The sequence below is a fragment of the Hippocampus bargibanti genome, linkage group LG07 (assembly GCF_051943395.1).
Source record: "Hippocampus bargibanti isolate YZ-2025 linkage group LG07, ASM5194339v1, whole genome shotgun sequence".
In the NCBI taxonomy this organism is placed as follows: Eukaryota; Metazoa; Chordata; class Actinopteri; order Syngnathiformes; family Syngnathidae; genus Hippocampus; species Hippocampus bargibanti.
This window is the reverse complement of record NC_142740.1, coordinates 8514875-8534266: the sequence shown is the minus strand read 5'-3', so window position 1 is coordinate 8534266 and position 19392 is coordinate 8514875. Positions and strand designations below refer to the sequence as shown.

The 19392-nt window shown below is 46.5% G+C and overlaps 1 protein-coding gene and 1 long non-coding RNA gene across 16 annotated transcripts in view; one reads left to right on the top strand and one right to left on the bottom strand.

The window, feature by feature from the left end:
* Positions 1-19392, top strand: part of lrrc7 (leucine rich repeat containing 7) — a 193221-nt gene that overhangs the window by 113900 nt on the left and 59929 nt on the right. For 14 of the 15 annotated variants that reach the window (XR_016115647.1, XR_016115646.1, XM_089001790.1 and 11 more), the window contains 6 exons: positions 3888-3966; positions 4665-4754; positions 8373-8429; positions 12062-12125; positions 17604-17678; positions 17766-17910. Coding sequence is in view for 13 of the 15 variants with exons in the window: in XM_089001790.1 (XP_088857916.1) it covers positions 3888-3966; positions 4665-4754; positions 8373-8429; positions 12062-12125; positions 17604-17678; positions 17766-17910 (510 nt within the window). In the remaining 2 variants the exon portion in view is untranslated. The remainder of the gene's footprint in view (positions 1-3887; positions 3967-4664; positions 4755-8372; positions 8430-12061; positions 12126-17603; positions 17679-17765; positions 17911-19392) is intronic. The other variant, XM_089001798.1, reaches the window with a different exon arrangement.
* On the bottom strand, positions 2811-3566 carry LOC148895350 (uncharacterized). The gene is made up of 2 exons (XR_016115598.1): positions 3438-3566; positions 2811-3240 (listed from the first exon to the last, which is right to left on the bottom strand). It is a non-coding gene; the product is annotated as an uncharacterized LOC148895350 (long non-coding RNA).

Here is a 19392-nt window from a genome sequence, read left to right as displayed (position 1 = left end):
GTTAAGACATTGTTTAAATTACCTTTAAAGCAGGGGTCCCCAACCTTTTTTCGCCACGGACCGGTTTAATGTCAGACAATATTTTCACGGACCGGAGGATAAATACAACTAAATAAAATGATACGACAGGCCTGGAAATGTTTTTTCTTTCTTTTAAATATAATAATAAACGTGAATCCATTGTGTATTTTATCTAACTTTATTAGCAGAGTCCTGGTAACATCGCGCCAACAACAACATATGTAACATCGTGTCTGCCCCTAACTGGCCCTATGGTCACCGTGGTAATGTTTAAACGTGCCTTCAAAATAAGATATACCACATAAACATGTGCAAATCGCATGAAAATAACAAAAACGCACTACAACTGAAAGAGTGGGACCCCTGAGCTTGTTTCTCTGCAACGAGACGGTCCCATCTAGGGAGAATGTGAGACAGTGACACCCGAAGTGTCTTGCTAATGTCCAGTCTACTCCGTAGTTTTGCTGGTAGCTGTCACTGCAAAAAACCCTGCTTCACACAAATAAGATTTCGGAAACTGCAACAGGGTTTTCAGTGCTGTTGTGGCGATCTCGGGGTATTCTGCCGTCACTTTAATCCAGAACATCGGCAGAGTTGTTGTCTGAAATATACTTTTAAATCCGCCATCATTTGCGAACTCCAGCAGTTGTTCTTCCTTTCTCACATGCATGCTAGTTCACCTGGTTCGTTGGCAAATGCGTTGCGGGTCCATTCCTTGTCATTTCCTGGGTCTTTTGTGGCTGGGAAGTAGCGCTCGAACCATTTTAAAAGCTATGACATGTGCTCGTGCATCAGCTGGGAGAATTAAGGCTCGGGCTCTTCCCAAAACCCCACCATGTTTTAAACATGTCAAATACACCGCTATTCACGCGCCGTCCCCACAAATCCAGTTTGGCTTTAAATGCAGCTACTTTATCAGCCAACTTGAACACAGTTGTCCTTTTCCCCAGAAGTGACAGTTTGAGTTCATTGATCAGGTTTAATATGTTGCAAAAATAAGCGATCTTTGCGACCCATTCCTCTTTCACGGAAATGCGTTGTAAGCGGTGACTTTTCATTTTTCAAAATAAAACATGGTTCGGAAAATAAATAAAACGGAAATTATGTACATTTTTTATTCTTTCTTCGCGGCCCGCTACCAAATGACCCACGGACCGGTACCGGTCAGTGGCCCGCGGGTTGGGGACCCCTGCTTTAAAGGACTACCGACGCGGACAAGTTGTGTCCATAATTTTTTAAATTGCTTCAAATGACTTCTACTGAGCGTACGTATTTTACAAAGATCCCACCTCATATAGCTATATTTTACGTTTTAAGAGTCGCGCTGATTATTCCGGAAGTCTTGTTTTTGAGTTGGTGACGAGTCCTCACGTCACGTCACTGAAGGAACGCCCCTGACCGAGAAAGGACACATTGTAGTCGTCCTTTCATTCACATCAATGCATCTAGCGGTACTTTGTTTGGTCTGAAAACTTCGTGTTAATCCGTGTTGATGGCGAAATTATTAAATAAATATGGCGAACAGCCATATTTATTTATTGCTTACACTTTATATATTTATATATCGCTTACACTTTTACTCTTGCTGCATGTTTTCTAGAGCAGACTCGAAAAAGAAATATCTCACCCAGTTTCACTATATATATATATATATATATATATATATATATATATATATATATATATATATATATATATATATATATATATATATATGTGACGGGCGTCACAACAGTGACTGTCTTCATCTCCACGATGCTGCCGTATTAATGAAGACGAGACGCGTGGATGTGTCTTTTTATTTATTTTATTCCTGCAACACAGTATGGCAGAAGGGATGGGTGAAGTCGCATGGGTTTCGTCTTGTGATTAACCTGAATCTCCTCGAGATTGTTCTGTAATCTAAGCGCACAACTCCGTTACATACACCCCCCTTAAATTATGTAGAAGTGAGGCAACATACACACGGAAGACAATAGAAAGACCAACAGGCAAAATAGACAAGGTTATCGGGCAAGGATGTACAAGAGTGCTGTCTAATTATGTTACTCATCTGACCAACTACGTCAGGTGACGGGAGTAAGGGATCTGTCGCCGGTGTGTCAGGGTCTGTGCGCTCGTCGGAGATGCACTGCACTGGGTCTGGGAAGGAACTCTGTCCCCACTAACATAAGTGGCCTCAGCTCGCACCTGCCCATTCCCCTCTGTACAAACTACATCACCCTGCATAGCACTACATAACTGTGACAGACTGGAGAAAGGTATCTGTTGCTGGTGTATCAGTGGTCTGTGCGCTCGTCGTAGATGCACTGCACTGGGTCTGGGAAGGAACTCTGTCCCCACTAACATAAGTGGCCTCAGCTTGAACCTGCCCATTCCCCTCTGTACAAACTACACCACTCTGGATTGCACTACACCACTGTAACACGGTTGGGAAGCCTCTCCCTCTACCAACACACTCATTCAAAGGTGTGCTACTTGTTACTTGTAAGGAGCTCATTCTTAGCCTTAACACACAAAAACACGTACATGAAAAAAAACACACTAATTGCAAAACAGCAGGTCAGACAATTAACACACTACATGTATTTTCAAAACGGGGGTCGACACACCGTCCACCGAATGATGGGACTGCACAGCGTCTTCATTGTGCAGCATCGCGGCCCCGGTCCGAAGTGGAGAGTCACTTGTGATCTCCGGGTCACGGCACCAATGTGACGGGCGTCACAACAGTGACTGTCTTCATCTCCACGATGCTGCCGTATTAATGAAGACGAGACGTGTGGATGTGTCTTTTTATTTCTTTTATTTCTGCAACACAGTATGGCAGAAGGGATGGGTGAAGTCGCATGGGTTTCGTCTTGTGATTAACCTGAATCTCCTCGAGATTGTTCTCAAATGCAAAACATTGTAGATAACAAAACAGAATTAACGTGTGATCGTATAGTGGTTATTTACAGAAAAAGAGAATACAACACAAGTTCACTGTTATTTACAAGATGTCCCTGAACGCATCATGGGCGGAGACTCGGCAGAACACGCGGTGCGCTTGTAATGGCTGGCGCGCAGTTCAACCCGCCACGGACACTCAGGGGCAAATGAAACACGACACAAGAAACTAAATATTGTTCAATAAAAATGAAATGAAACAATTATTACCTGCAACACAGTATGGCAGAAGGGATGGGTGAAGTCGCATGGGTTTCGTCTTGTGATTAACTGCGATAGAAAAGCACATGTGCTCCAAAGTTCTACTCGACAAAATGTGAAGTAAATAATGACACAAATTGTAATCTGGACTCGAAATGAATAAGGGAACTAATTAGATAACACTAGACAGTACAAAAGGGGAAACAAAATAAGATATTGTCATGAAAATGCGCGTTAATCAAGACCAACAGAAAATTGCGACTCACCCTGAATCTCCTCGAGATTGTTCTGGAAACTATGGGCGGGACATAGTGCCACACTGTGCGCCGTTGCGTCACTTCCTTCATAATTTAATAATCTAAGCGCACAACTCCGTTACATATATATATATATATATATATATATATATATACAGTAAAGTCTCGTTATATCGATATCGGATATATCGATAGTCCCGGTTATATCGATACTATTTCTATGCACGCACAGAGAAAATTACATGCAAACAGGGTCGGATATATCGATAGTCCCGGTTATATTGATATTTTTTCGGACTCCCTTGAATATCAATATAACGAGACTTTACTATATATATATATATATATATATATATATATATTCACCTAGATCTTATAAACATGAAATTGTCGGAATCATGCATCACCCCCCAAAAAAAGTTGTCGTCTACTCTTCCACTCTGTGATCTTTTGTACCAGGAATCCAGGAGTTTCCGGATAATATTAAATGCTGTAAAGGCCTGTCAGTGGTTGAGGCCAGTGTCAACCCCATCACCAAGTAAGACATGACCCTAAATCTTCAAAATCAGAATAAGAATGAGAAAGCTTTTAATAGTCCCACAATGGGGAAATTTGCAATCTATAGCAGCAAAATTGAAAGGGGTGGGGGGCGTGAAAAGACACAAACAAATAACTACATGCACAATAGAAATGTCAGAAGACTGAAATTTTGATATCAAATGATGAGATTTCTGTGTTTGTGCTGTGATAATTTTGCCTATTTGTTTGAATGTTGGAATACAATAATGTAGAATTTTGGTCGCGATTCACATAACAGTTTCCTCTCGGGGCCCGTTATGAATTTGGGGAATCCATAAGAATGTTAATCCCCTCCACCCATTACATATTGAGTCCACAACAAATTAATGAATAACTAGTTTTCAAATTTGAAGTAAAAAAATATGACTGTTACTGTTGTTAGCTTGAGACATTTTTTAATGTTGTTTTGGACTTGAGCAAGCATCATGGAATTTCGCAAGTTTGATTTGCATTCGCGGGCCGAATATAATATTGCGCTGGGTGACACCTTTGATGTAGATCATTCTATTTTGCTGGAAAAATGTGTTTAGCATAACAGCAAATCTACTATAAGATAAATGGTGACTTAAAAATAACAGACCTGCTCTTGTTTTTTTCCTTTCTTTGTATGGTGGACTGCATTTACAGTGCTCACTTACATCTTATCTTGCCTTTCAGGCTCCCAGATGGTTTTACGCAACTCCTGAATCTGACTCAGCTCTTCTTAAATGATGCCTTCCTGGAGTACTTGCCAGCTAACTTTGGCAGGTAATTCCATGCATTGTTATCATCATCACAAAGGGGAATCCTTCGGTCCATTCAACATGAAGTGTACAATACTCGTCATCTTTTTTTTTAATCACTGGGCATATTCAAAAAGGGTGTTTACCTGTTTCTACATCAACGGCACTTAAATCGGTATCCAATCAAAATTCCGCTTTCAGCCAAATGTCAGGTGTGATGTGTGATAGAAGGGTTTCAACTAGGATGAAAGCAAAGGTGTATACATCGGTCGTCAGACCAGCCATGATGTTTAGACTGGAAACAGTGCCACTGAAGAAAAGACAGGAAGCAGAGTTGGAGGGAGCAGAGATGGGGATATTGGGGTTTTCTTTGGGAGTGACCAGGTTGGATAGGATCATGAATGAGTGTATTAGAGGGGCAACTCAGTTTGAAGGCTCTGGAGAGAAAGTCAGAGAGGCCAGACTGAGATGGTTTGGACATGTCCAGAGAGAGAGTGACTATATCGGAAGAAGGATGCTGAACTTTGAACTGCCAGGCAGGAGACCGAAAGGAAGACCTCAGAGGAGGTTTATGGATGTTGTCAAAGAGGACATTAAGGTAGCTGGTGTGAGAGAAGAGGATGCACAAAATCATGTTAGATGGAGAACACTGATTTGCTGTGGCGACCCCTGAAGCGAGAAGCCGAAAGGAAAAGAAGAAGCTAGATCAGTATCCTCCAATCAAAATTTGGCTTTCTGTCAACTGCTGCCCAAACAGGAAATAAACAGCGAAAAAGCGAGAATATATAAATACTTTTATCTGCGAGCCAAATGCAATCATCAAAAAAGCCATATTTGGCTCGCAAGCCATAGGTTCCTGATCCCTGCAATAAGGCTTTGATAATAAATGTGACATAAAGATGTGATATGGATGTCAATATTCATTACCTTGTTACATCACAGCGGGTCATGGAGTTCACATCCCTAACTCCTGGTCAATGTTCTGCGGTTTAAATTCCAGCTAGACCTGGATGTGTGGAATTTGCAAGTTAACTTGTGCCTAGGTACTCGTCTTTCCTCCCACAAAAACTCCATGTTTCATCCATCAATTAATCCATTCTTCATCCGAACCGCTTATCCTCACAAGGTTTGCCATAATGCTGAAGCCTGTAGCTGCTATCTTGGCTGAACCTGTTGTAGGCGAATCGCAGGACTCGCCATGCACTCACACTCACGATCGCATTCTGGGAACGTTTGTAGTACCGGTAATTAATTCACATAGCATGCTTGTTTTTGATTGTTGGAAGAAAATTTTATTGCCCAAATAAAACTAATTCAGAAATGGACAGCAAATGTAAACTTTAAGGGGATTCGAACTCTGGTCCGCATAATACGGCATGTTAATTTCATATTCTTAATTTCCTATAGGTATGAGAATGTGAATGAGTGTTTAGCCAAATCTTGATTGACTCAGTTGTGAGCTGTGACCCTGAATAGGATGCTCTGTGAAAATGGATGCACCTAATTAAACTGAAACTGATTAAATAATAATAATCTCTCATCTCATCTCATCTCATCTAATTTTCCGTACCGCTTATTCCTCATTAGGGTCGCGGGGGTTGCTGGAGCCTATCTCAGCTGTCTTCGGGCACGAGGCGGGGGACACCCTGAATTGGTTGCCAGCCAATCGCAGGGCACACAAAGACATACAACAGTCACTCTCACACTCACACCTAGGGACAATTTGGAGTGGTCAATCTGCCTGCCATGCATGTTTTTGGAGTGTGGGAGGAAACCGGAGGACCCGGAGAAAACCCACGCGGGTCCGGGGAGGACATGCAAACTCCACACAGGGAGGCCGGAGCGGGACGCGAACCGGCGACCTCTGCACTGTGAAGCCGGTGTGCTAACCACTCGACTACCGGGCCGCCCTCTAAATAATAATAATAATAATAATAATAATAATAATAATAATAATAATAATAATAATAATACCTCTCTATGAGTCGTCACCTTACCGTGGTGGAGGGGTTTGTGTGTCCCAATGATCCTAGGAGCTAGGTTGTCTGGGGCTTTATGCCCCTGGTAGGGTCACCCATGGCAAACAGGTCCTGGGTGAGGGACCAGACAAAGTACGACTCAGAAGACCCCAATGAAGAGAAACATAAATGGACTTGGTTTTCCCTTGCCCGGACGCGGGTCACCGGGGCCCCTCTCTGGAGTCAGGCCTGGAGATGGGGTCGTTGGCGAGCGACTGGTGGCCGGGCCTACACCCATAGGGCCCGGTCGGGCTCAGCCCGAAGAGGAAACGTGGGTCCTCCTTCTCAAGGGCTCACCACCCATGGGAGGGGCCAGAGGGGTCAGGTGCATTGTGAGCTGGGCGGCAGCCAAAGGCGAGGACCCTGGCGACTGCAGAAGCTAGCTCTTGGGACGTGGAATGTCACCTCTCTTACAGGGAAGGAGCTCGAGCTGGCGTACGAGCTCGAAAAGTTCCGACTAGACATAGTTGGGCTTGCCTCCACACAAAGCCTGGGTTCCGGTAGCAGCCCTCTCGAAAGGGGTTGGACTCTCTTCCACTCTGGAGTTGCCCACGGTGAGAGGCGTAGAGCAGGTGTCGGCATATTTATTGCCGCCCGGCTCGCCGCCTGTACGTTGGGATTCACCCCGGTAGATGAAAGGGTTGCTTCCCTCTGCCTTCGGGTGGGGGGGGACGGAACAAGGGGATTCCCCTGGGACATCCCTTGTTCTGCTGGGCGATTTCAATGCTCATGTGGGCAATGACAGTGAGACCTGGAGGGGCGTGATTGGGAGGAATGCCCCCGCCCGATCAGAACAGGAGTGGTGTTTTGTTCTTGGACTTCTGTGCTCGACATGTATTGTCTATAACAAACACTTTATTCAAACATAAGGGTATCCATATGTGCACATGGCACCAAGACACCCTTGGTTGCAGTTCGATGATATACTTTATAGTTGTAGCATCGGATTTGCGGCCTCATGTTTTGGACAGTCGAATGAAGAGAGGGGCGGAGCTGTCAACTGATCACCACCTGGTAGTGAGTAGGCTCCGTTGGTGGGGGAAGATGCCAGTCCGACCTGGAAGACCCAAACGTGTTGTGAGGGTTTGTTGGGAACGTCTGGCGGAATCCCCTGTCAGAAGGAGTTTCAACTCCCACCTCCGGCAGAACTTTTCACATGTCCCGGGGGACGTAGGGGACATTGAGTCTGAATGGACCATGTTGCGTACCTTGCTGAGGCGGCAAATCAGAGTTGTGGCCGTAAGGTGGTTGGTGCCTGTCGTGGCGGCAACCCCCGTACTCGCTGGTGGAAACCAGTAGTAAGGGATGCCGTAAAGCTGAAGGAGTCCTACCGGGCATATATAGCCTGAGACAGCTGACAGGTATCGATTAGCCAAGCGGAATGCAGCCTCGGTGGTCGCCGAGGCAAAAACACGGGCATGGGAAGAGTTTGGTGAGCCCATGGGAGCCGACTTCCGGGCGCTTCGAGGAAAAATTGAACTTTGTGATGCTTCTTTATGGATAAGTAACTTACATATACTGGATCATTTCTGGGTATATAATCATACACATACATCAGAGATGTGTTCGTTTAAAGAAAAGTGCCTTATATTTTTGTTGCACTAAATACTTGTTTGTTTTGGTAGACTCTCCAAACTTCGGATACTGGAGTTGAGGGAGAACCACCTGAAAACCATGCCAAAGTAAGACTCAACGTGTGTTTGTTTTTCTGATCATTTTTTTCCTTTAGATTATTTAGTCTCCATTAATGTATTCAAAGCTACACTATAAAACTGACATTTATTTGCATGCCTCACAGGTGTTCTTCAATGGTTGTGAAGCCATTTGGAGTATAACTGCAATTTGTTCAAAAGGCTGAGGCCTATAAAATTGTGTTTTCATTGTTGCCATTCTATCATAAGGGCTACTAATAGAGTAAAATCTTTACATGCAGTCATGTATAACAATCTGTTACTCCGTTCCAACACAATTGGAGCACATTTTCGGGTAAGTGGGACCCCTGCCTGAAGCGTGGCCTGGCGGGTGGAATCAGTGAGGAGCACCTGTAGGCTGAGTCTGGACTATCCACCCATACACTTAAAAGGCAATTTGGGGCATCTTTCCCATCGGCTCTCTTTTGGCTGAGGGTCAAAACGTTGGGTGCAATATGCGCTGGGTGGCAGCCAAAAATCAAAGTCAAGTCAAAGTCAGCTTTATTGTCAAAAATGCTCATATGCATGACGTACAGCACAGATGAAATTACTGTCCTCTCGGACCCAGCGTGCAAGGCACTTATAAGGACATTGACAAACATAATAAACACGAAAACACCAATTTGCCGGGAGAGAGAGAGGAGCCACTGCGTGTTCATGTTCCACCATCTTGGGAAAAAACAAAAAACAAATAAATAATATGATAACACAAAGACACAGTTATTCATTCTTCGGCAGTTGCTGTACCTTCTTTGTGACATAAAGCAGCACATATACAGTGTACATTCAAATTAATGAATGGGGTTCTTTAGCCATCTACAGAATGTGTATATAAGAAATGTTGAACACACCAGCTCTCACAGTAAAAATGACTTTTAGTTGATGTGTGAGGTTGATTGGTTCTAAATATATATATATACAGTAAAGTCTCGTTATATCGATATCGGATATATCGATAGTCCCGGTTATATCGATACTATTTATATGCACGCACGGAGAAAATTACATGCAAACAGGGTCGGATATATCGATAGTCCCGGTTATATCGATATTTTTTCGGACTCCCTTGAATATCGATATAACGAGACTTTACTGTATATATATATATATATATATATATATATATATATATATATATATATATATATATATATATATATATATATATGACAGTTTGGGCTCTGGAGTCATGACTCTTCCAATCTGGAATTTCACCCAATGATAGAAGGAGTTGTGGGCATACTAGTTGTCCCCCAGCCCATTCATATATTTGTACCAAACAGCAGCTCAGAGTTTCCTCCTCATTGATAGTGAGACCTGGGAGTGAGTGACTTGGTGGAATGGTCCCCTTGACCTGAACCCAAGCGTGCTTTGTGCTTTGTTGTTCAAATGCTCAATTCTTCACCATGTTTAAGTGTGAGTGTTCAGATGTGCACTTGTCACAAAGACACCCATTGATGGAGTTTGGTGATTGACTTTGAGGAAAAAGAGTGTAAGGAGCTCGATACCTGTGGCTGTGTTGGCTTGGTGGTGCAATTGGACTGGTTATCTTAGAAAAGGAGTGTCACGCATTTCCCTTGGAGAGCCATTATGATTGAAACTTTATAAAGAAGTCAATAATCCTGGTTTATTCACCTATTAAGTTACTGGAATGAGGTGTTTGGTAACAAAATGGTGACAATGTTTCTGCTATTTATCACATATGACAATTTGAAATTTTGGTGCTCATGGATCATGGAATTTGATGTTAGATTTGCTTTCACGGTGCATATTAAGTAATGTCCAAGAGGATATTTCAGCACTTATCTGAGTAAATTTTATCAGTGAATGCAACAAGTCTTGGTGAGGACTGCACAGCTAGAGTTGGTGTGGAAAAACAACTCCTTAAAGGACAACCGACACAATTTTTTTTTGTTTCCTAACTGACATCAGAAAAACGTTTTATAGCATCTAAAATACCCAAAACACACAGGCTGATGTTTTTAGTCAAATACAAATAACCAATAAAAATGAGTTAAAGTTTCCCAAAACTGCCACAAAATGAGCTTGAAACTGGGCAGATTCAGAATGTCCCGCCCCCTTGTTTGTAACATCATTAGTGGTCACCCACTGCCTGGCTCCAGAATGAAAACAATGGCTTCAGAGAGTTCAGATTCGGAGAAGATGCTTTCTTGTTCCTCATCCAGTTATGAATATGATTCAAATAGCTCTCAAGAGGAAAGCATAAATGTTTGCAATCGATTAAAGAAGTCCTTCCCTATCAATTCAAAACGTCTGGACTTCAATGTAGCGCCCAGAAAATACACAAGATGCCGCACAAGCTCCGTTGAAAATGTGCTGATTTGTCCGCTGGGAATTTGTGTAAACTTACACTTTCTTTATACGTGTTACCGCAATTGGCTGCGACACACAACGATTCACCATCACAATATTTATGTAGTTTTCCTTCTAATTTCGCGATCAACACAGTGTTTTCAGACGAAAAAAGTACCCAAAATGCATTGTGTGTCGCTTTCACGGTCACGGGCGTTCGTAGGGCATCATCATCAAAACATCTCGAAAACAATACTTCCTGAATATTCAGCGTGAGTCTTAAACCATAAGATATAGTTATATGCGGTGGAATCTCTGTAAAATGCGCTCAGTAGAAGTCATTTGAAGTTATTTTACAAATTATGGACGCAACTTGGAAGTGTCGGTTGTCCTTTAAGTTAACTATTAAGTCTGACTATTTAAGTTATAAATCGTACGCTGTATGAAAGTCTGTTTCCACATATTTTGCATGAGCGGACATGTTCGTCCACGTTCGCAAGGCTCAATATTGGCCACGACTGGCCTCAGATAGCTTTGGGATCTCCTTGGAACAGCTGAATGAAGTAGACTTCATGTCTATTGGGCTTAGGTACTCAAAAGAGAATGTAAAGCAAAAACAGTTGCAAATGCATAAATAGCATGCACATTTCATGTATCCATCTATCCATTATCTGAACCGCTTGCCCTTATAAGGGGCGGCCCTTGCTGCAACGTATCCCAGCTGTTTTCGGGCAATAGGCAGGGGCCAACTTGAACTGTTTGCCAGCCAATTACAGGTCACACAGAGATGAACAACAATTTACAAAATGTTCAATCAACCTAGAGTACACCCTTATTCAATGTGATTGAAAAACAAAGCACCACGCGGACATGGGGAAAACATATACTCCGGGACGGCCAGAAAAAGGCACCCTGCAGCTCTGCATCAGATGCTTCACAGTCCGTGCCACCCTTGCACAGTACAAGACCTGAATCATCCTTATACCACTTTTTAAGGCATGCATGCACGGAGGCAAACTGGTATTAAATCAAGATCATGATACCTGATGCCAGCCACAGACATTGAAAAATTCATATTTCAACAAACACTACACTAGTCCCTCTCAAGAATACCACTCATTCGTCATCTTGAGGAGCGAGTTAATTGGTGGAAAAACACTCAAATAATAAAATTCACAATATTCCAAAAATTATTAATCACTGGTATGAAGGTGGACTCCTTGATTATAACCATTAGAAACATACAATTTACTTCCACTCAGTTACAGAACTTTCTTGCGATCAGATGTGTCTCAATCCTCTCATTCCAGGTCTATTCATCGACTGACACAGTTGGAGAGATTGGATCTGGGTAGCAATGATTTCTCTGAAGTGGTGAGAATGTGTGCTGTTCTATTTCGCAGGTGGTGTTAATGAAATGTATTATTATTATTATTATTATTATTATTATTATTATTATTATAAAATGTCAATACATCTGTGTAAGCTCTCAGTCGTACAGGAGTGGTCCATCGATGAGAAGGTTTCTTCAGCCGTCATCTGTACAAATTTGAAGGTTTCGGATGTTTCGCCTCCTATCCAAGAGGCTTCGTCAGCGAACTAAAGTCTGACTGGTCGTATCGGCCCTATTTATATATCCCTAATGTCCAGACATGCTGGCGCCGGACACAGCTATGATAGGTCCCTACTCTCAGGTTGCGGGGAGCAGAGGACCACTCCCTGTGGCCCCACTGATTGTTCCTACATTCCTGACTAACCACTGGCCTATTTGCCCCACTCCCTGCTCCCCTCAACCTGAGAGTAGGGACCTATCATAGCTGTGTCCGGCGCCGCCATGTCTGAACATTAGGAATATATAAATAGGGCCGATACGACCAGTCAGACTTTAGTTCGCTGACGAAGCCTCTTGGATAGGAGGCGAAACGTCTGAAACCTTCAAATTTGTACAGATGACGGCTGAAGAAACCTTCTCATCGATATAAAATGTCAATGTCAAAAGAGTGATTGTCCTTGGACAGTTGTCTGTGTTTAAATAATAATAAAAACTACATACTATATAATATAGACAGAAACACAGTCGTCAAGTCCCATTTTAGAGGCGGCCTCCTTAGACATTCTCATTTAAAAAAAACTGCCTAGCATAGGATGAATCTTCTGAATACATTTTTTCTATAAGGAGAAAGGCATGGGTTGAGCTGCAGCATGAAATGGTACACAGTGGCGTGGAACAGAAGTTGACAAGATTTGACATCTGGGTCAGACAGGGAGTTCACCGCATGGTTTGCATCCTGCCAAGAGGCTTGCCCACTAATGTATGTCCACCGTAATCAATGGCCACGGTTCTATTTCACCAATAAATGTCTTCTCTTCATTATGATTGTCATGCACTCGAGGCTGAAAGGCAGGACTCGAGTGCCGAAGGAAGGTGGGAAGGTTTGGATCCGAAATACACGGCGAGACAGATTTCCAGGAGCAAAAGTCTTTACTGAGATACGCATGCAAAGTAACAAACAAGGGAAAGTAAGTGACGGCGACTAACCATGGCAGACCTGACGGCAAGGTAGTCGCGAGGGTAGCTTCCGGAATTCTCCGACAGAGACAGTAATGTGCGATCGGCATTTATAGTCAGAAGGCACAATCAGTGAATGACAATCAGCTGTGGGAGCCCAGGTGAGAGATGACGGGAGGGGCCGTCTCCAGGGAGCAGCGGAGGAGGTGACGGGATGGGCGGGGCGTGGCCAGGACGGCGACGAGATGTGACAGTGCCCCCCCCTCAACGGACGCCTCTTTGTGGCTCACCAGGCTTGGATGGGTGAGCCGCATGGAACGCCCGGGTGAGAGATGGGTCAAGGATCCAGGAACGTGGGACCCACTGACGTTCCTCCGGTCCATAGCCCTCCCAGTCGACCAGGTACCCCTGCCCATGCACCTGGAGTCCAGTATCTCCCGCACGGTGTAGACCCGTCCGTCGTCCAACATCCGGGGGGGAGGTGGGGGGTGGGGGGTTGGCGTGGGGGCTAAGGGGCTGGTTTCCACTGGCTTGAGGAGGGAAACGTGGAATACGGGATGGATCCGCATGGTGGGTGGCAGCCGGAGCCTCACCGAGACCGGGCTGAGGATGGCCTTGACGGGGAAGGGACCCGTGAAGCGAGGGCCCAGTTTGGCTGAAGTCCCCGCTAGCCGAAGGTCCCTCGTGGACAGCCACACCTCCTGCCCGACCTGGTAGCTGGGTGCCTGTCGACGACGACGGTCCGTGACCAGCTGGTTCCTGGATGCCGTGCGTGACAGGGCAGCCCTGGTCTCCTTCCAGACTCGGTGGGCCCGTCTGATGTGGTGTTCGATTGACGGGACCTCCACCTGACCCTCCTGGGTGGGAAACAGAGGCGGCTGATAGCCACAGGCGGACATGAACGGGGACCGACCTGTGGAATCCCCGTGTGTGGAGACCAGGGAGTTGTGGGCGTACTCCACCCAGGGTAAGTGGAGGGCCCACGACGTAGGGCTGTGGAGGCACACACACCGGAGGGCCTCCTCCAGGTCCTGGTTCTTCCTCTCCGTCTGTCCGTTTGTCTGGGGATGGTATCCGCAGGGCGCCCAGGATGCGTTGGGCCGGCAGGATGTTGGCGATGACCTCCTCCCTTTCTGCCGGCTCATGAATGTGGGATAGGGCATCCGGCTTGGTGTTCTGTGAAACTGGTGAGGAAGAGTGACCATCGGGCCTGTCGTGAGTTTAGTCTCTTGGCAGACCGGATGGCCCACAGTTTTTATGATCCGTGTAGACGGTGAAGGGGTGTTTAGCTCCCTCAAGCCAGTGACTCCATTACTGCAGAGCCAGGATGACCACCAGCAGCTCCCAGTTGCCGTCGTCATAGTTGGCTTCGGCGGGGCTGAGCCGGCGGGAGAAGAAGGCGCATGGGCGTAGCTTCTGGTCAGTGGGAGAACGCTGGGACATGACGGCCCCTACTCTGGACTCGGATGCGTCAACCTCGACTGTGAACGTAAGGTCCGGGTCGGGATGACGCAGGACAGGGGGATTAGTGAAGGATAGTCAGAGGCGATTAAACGCCTCCTCAGGTTCGGGCGTCCACCTAAAGGGAACCATAGTGGACGTGAGGTTAGTGAGGGGCAGTGCCTTCTGACTATAACCGCGAATGAAGCGGCGGTAGAAGTTGGCAAACACCAGAAAACGCTGGAGCTGTTTACGCGTCTTCGGGGTAGGCCATGCTACCACCGCTTTGGTTTTGGCGGGGTCGGCCCTGAGCTGCCCCTGCTCCACGACGAACCCGAGAAAAGACAGAGAGCGGAGATGGAACTCGCACTTCTCTGGCTTCACGTAGAGCCGGTTTTTCAGGAGTCGCGCCAGGACCCGTCGGACGTGTTGCTGGTGCTCCTCTGCGGATCGAGAAAAAATGAGAATGTTATCCAAGTATATAAACACAAAAACATTGAGGAAGTCCCTGAGTACGTCGTTGATTAGATTTTGGAAGACGGCGGGCACGTTCGTGAGTCTGAACGGCATCACCAGGTATTCAAAATGCCCTAATGTCGTCTTGAACGCTGTTTTCCATTCATCCTCCTCACGGATGCGGACCAGGTGGTATGCGCTACCGAGGTCCAATTTGGAAAAAATTGTAGCTGATTGAAGGGGCGCAAAGGCTGAGTCCAATGAGGGGGAGAAGGTATTTGTTACGTATGGTGATGTCGTTCAGACCCCAGTAATCGACACATGGGCACAGGGATCCGTCCTTCTTATCAATAAAGAAGAACCCTGCGCCCAGCGGAGAACGTGACGGGCGAATGAGTCCCGCCGCCACGGAGGAGTCTATATAAGTGCTCAGGGCTTCTCGTTCCGGTTGGGAGATATGAAACAGTTTGGAGTCCGGTAGTGGAGCCCCTGGCTGCAGTTCGATTGCACAGTCATACGGTCGGTGGGCCGGCAGAGATTGGGCGTGGTCCTTGCTGAGACCCCACCGCGGGAGGGGTCTCGCCCTGCCGTCGCCGACCGCAGGCAGTTGGCATAGCAGTAGGGGCTCCAGCCTTGAATGGTGGGGCCCTCCCAGGAAAGGGACGGGTCATGGGTATTGAGCCAAGGGAGACCCAATACTAACGGTGCGTTCCGGGAGGGCATAACTAAAAATTGTCGGTGCTCCACGTGATTGCCCGCTACCCTGAGTTTAAGTGGGGCCGTGAGGTGGGTGACGCGGGCTAAAAGGCGGCCGTCAAGATCGACGATCTCCTTAGGGGAAGGAGATCGATCAGTTGACAGCCCAATGAGTAAGCCAGCTGAGGATCAATGATACACCCGTCGGCCCCCGAGTCCACTAGCACCCGCACGGTTTGGGAGCTGGAAGGGCCAATTACTTCGCTGTCCAGCTCCAACCGCGTAACGGGGACCGTGGACTTGGCCTCCAGAGGTCGCCGTGGTCGCCGTTTTGACGGGGACTTGCGGGGGCCGGAGGTCTTGGGCTGGGGGCCTTGGGTGCGACGAGCCCCGGGGTTGGTGCGGTCATTCCCTCCCCCTATAAGCATGGGTTCGGGGGATTCCTCCAGGCGCCGCACGCGCTCACTGCCAGGTGTGGTCGTCCTGGGCCGGCTTCGGGGCTCGTTGGACCGCTGGCCGCTCTGCTCCCTCTGCCGCTCCCGAAGACAGTGATCCAGGCCGATGACTATGGCGACCAGGTCGTCAAAGGTGGTGCCAGCGTCGCGGGTTGTCAACTCGTCCTTGAGATCGGCGTTCAAACCGCAACGAAACACCCCCCTCAACGCTCGGCTGCTGTAGCCGCTGCCAGCGGCCTGGATAGTATTCCGCGGCCGAACGGGCCCCTTGGACACAGTCGAGTAGTCTCCCCTCAGCTTCGACCTCCGTCACCGGATGATGGAAGACCCTGCGTATCTCGGCGACGAAGTCCGGGTACGAGGCGCACAGCTCCGGTCGGTACTCCCGGACGGCCAGCATCCAGGTCTCGGCTTCTCCCGTGAGCAGGCTGGTAATGAACACGAGCGTGCACTGCATTAAAAACTGAGCGCAACGCCCGGTTTCGCCTGCGTAGCGTGAGGGAAGAGGTAGCTGTAGAGAGCGCCTACTCACGGGCGGGGAGGACTGGGCTGTGAGGGCGGCAAGGCGTGTCTCGACCGTATTGATGTGTTGAGCCAGCATGGTGGTAATTTGGCTGACTTCCGCGATGGCTTGGGCCAGCTGGCTCGAACGCTCCGCCTGCATGGTAAGGGCAGCGAGGAATCTGTCTTCGCTGGCGGGATCCATGGGTGGTCGGAGAATTATGTCACGCACTCGAGGCTGAAAGGCAGGACTCGAGTGGCGAAGGAAGGTGGGAAGGTTTGGATCCGAAATACACAGCGAGACATATTTCTAGGAGCAAAAGTCTTTACTGAGACACGCATGCAAAGTAACAAACAAGGAAAAGTAAGTGACGGCGACTAACTATGGCAGACCTGACGGCAAGGTAGTCGCGAGGGTAGCTTCCGGAATTCTCCGACAGACGGTAATGTGCGATCGGCATTTATAGTCAGAAGGCACAATCAATGAATGACAATCAGCTGTGGGAGCCCAGGTGAGAGATGACAGGAGGGGCCGTCTCCAGGGAGCAGCGGAGGAGGTGACGGGAGGGGCGGGGCGCGCCCAGGACGGCGACGAGATGTGACAGTGATTATGTCATTTTTAAATAAATATAATTTACACATTGATATTTAAATAGCTAAGAGGGATATATATTCAATATTCCCGATTAAGCGTATAGTGAAAATAATGTTATATACAGTATTCTGTAGTTATGTATATTATAGTATATTTTGGTTGTTTTAATGACATGTGGTGTTGATATGTTTGCATCTTAGCCGGACGTGCTGGAGCAGATCCATAATCTAAAGGAGCTGTGGATGGATAACAACTCTCTCCAGTCCATACCTGGCGTAAGGAAACTAAAAATTTCTTCTTTTTTTCATTTAATAGATGTGGTTTATCTATGATTTGCCTTCCTTATCTCTCTGACTCTGCAGTCACTAGGAAAACTTCGCCAGCTGCGCTACTTAGACTTAGCTAAGAATCGTATTGAGAATTTGGACACGGGTGTTTCAGGTTGTGAAGCCCTAGAGGATATCTTGCTTTCCTCCAACATGCTTCAGCATCTCCCTGACTCTGTAGGTGGGTCCTCCGACACATACATTATTTTATTACACAATATAAATAAGAGCCATTACAAGAATACATACTTCATCTTCAGAAATCCAAACATTTTTAAGCAATAGTGTGCTCAGAGGTTTACAAGCCATTAGGGAACAGAAACATCTAAATACAAATGAATGCCTTCCAACTAGTGGTGAATGGTGATACAGACGCTCCCCACCTGTCACGTTCCAATCGAGGCAGAGAGCAGCTGTCTCATCGGAACGAAATTGAATATCTGGATCCCCAAAGAAATCGACAGAGACAGGCAGATCCATGCAGAGTTTAATGAGGAACACAAAGCCATGGTCCAAAAATGAGGACCAGGAGAAAAAACTCAATAAAGGGGGATAAGGGGAACACCGACCTGTTTACTACGCCAATGGTAAAAAGAACTTGCACACGGTGGTGCAAAAGGCACAATCCCGACAGACATTACGACTAACGGAAAGTGGTGGGGAGGGCCTCGGATCGGGTAATACACGAGCTCTAAAGATAGTGTCTGACCTGGGCACTCGTGGGTAACGAGGCAAATCCAGTACTCTGGCGACTACTAGCTGCAAGCGTCCCGTATACATACCCATTGACATAATGAGGGAATTGACATCAGGTGATACAAGTGGGGAGGCGAGACTGATCTTTACAGGCTGGCGAGACAGAGAGACAAAGATGGCAAGGACCTGCAGCAGGTTCGGGTAATTAAGGATAGAGATGACAATGTATTAACATGTGCCAGTAGTGTGATGACAAGTTGGAAGGAGTACTTTGAAGAATTGATGAATGAGGAAAATGAGAAGGAACAAAGAGTAGAAGACGTGACTGTTGTGGACAAGGACGTAGCAAACATTAGCAAGGATGAAGTGAGGAGGGCGCTGAAGAGGATGAAGGGAGGAAAGGCACTCGGGCCTGATGATTTACCAATCGAGGTATGGAAGTGTCTTGGAGAGGTGGCGGTGGTGTTCCTGACTGGGTTATTCAACAAGATCTTAGATGGTGAACAGATGCCTGAAGAATGGAGACAAAGTGTACCCATTTTAAAAAAAAACAAAGGAGATGTGCAGTGTTGTACTAACTACAGAATAATAAAGTTGATGAGCCATACAATGAAACTCTGGGTAGTTGAAGCTAGACTAAGAGCAGAAGTGAACATTTGTGAGCGGGAGTATGGCTTCATGACAAAAAAGAATACGACAGATGCAGTGTTTGCTTTAAGAATGCTGATAGAGAAGCACAGAGAAGGTCAGAAGGAATTGCATTGTGTCTTTGTAGATCTGGAGAAAGCGTATGACAGGGTGCCCAGAGAAGAGCTGTGGTATTTCATGAGGAAGTCTGCAGTGACAGAAAAGTATGTCAGAGCGGTGCAAGATCATGACTGTAAGACATGTGAGATGTGCTGTCGGTGTGACGGAGGATTCAAGGTGGAGGTGGGACTCCACCAGGGGGCAGCTCTGAGCCCCTTCT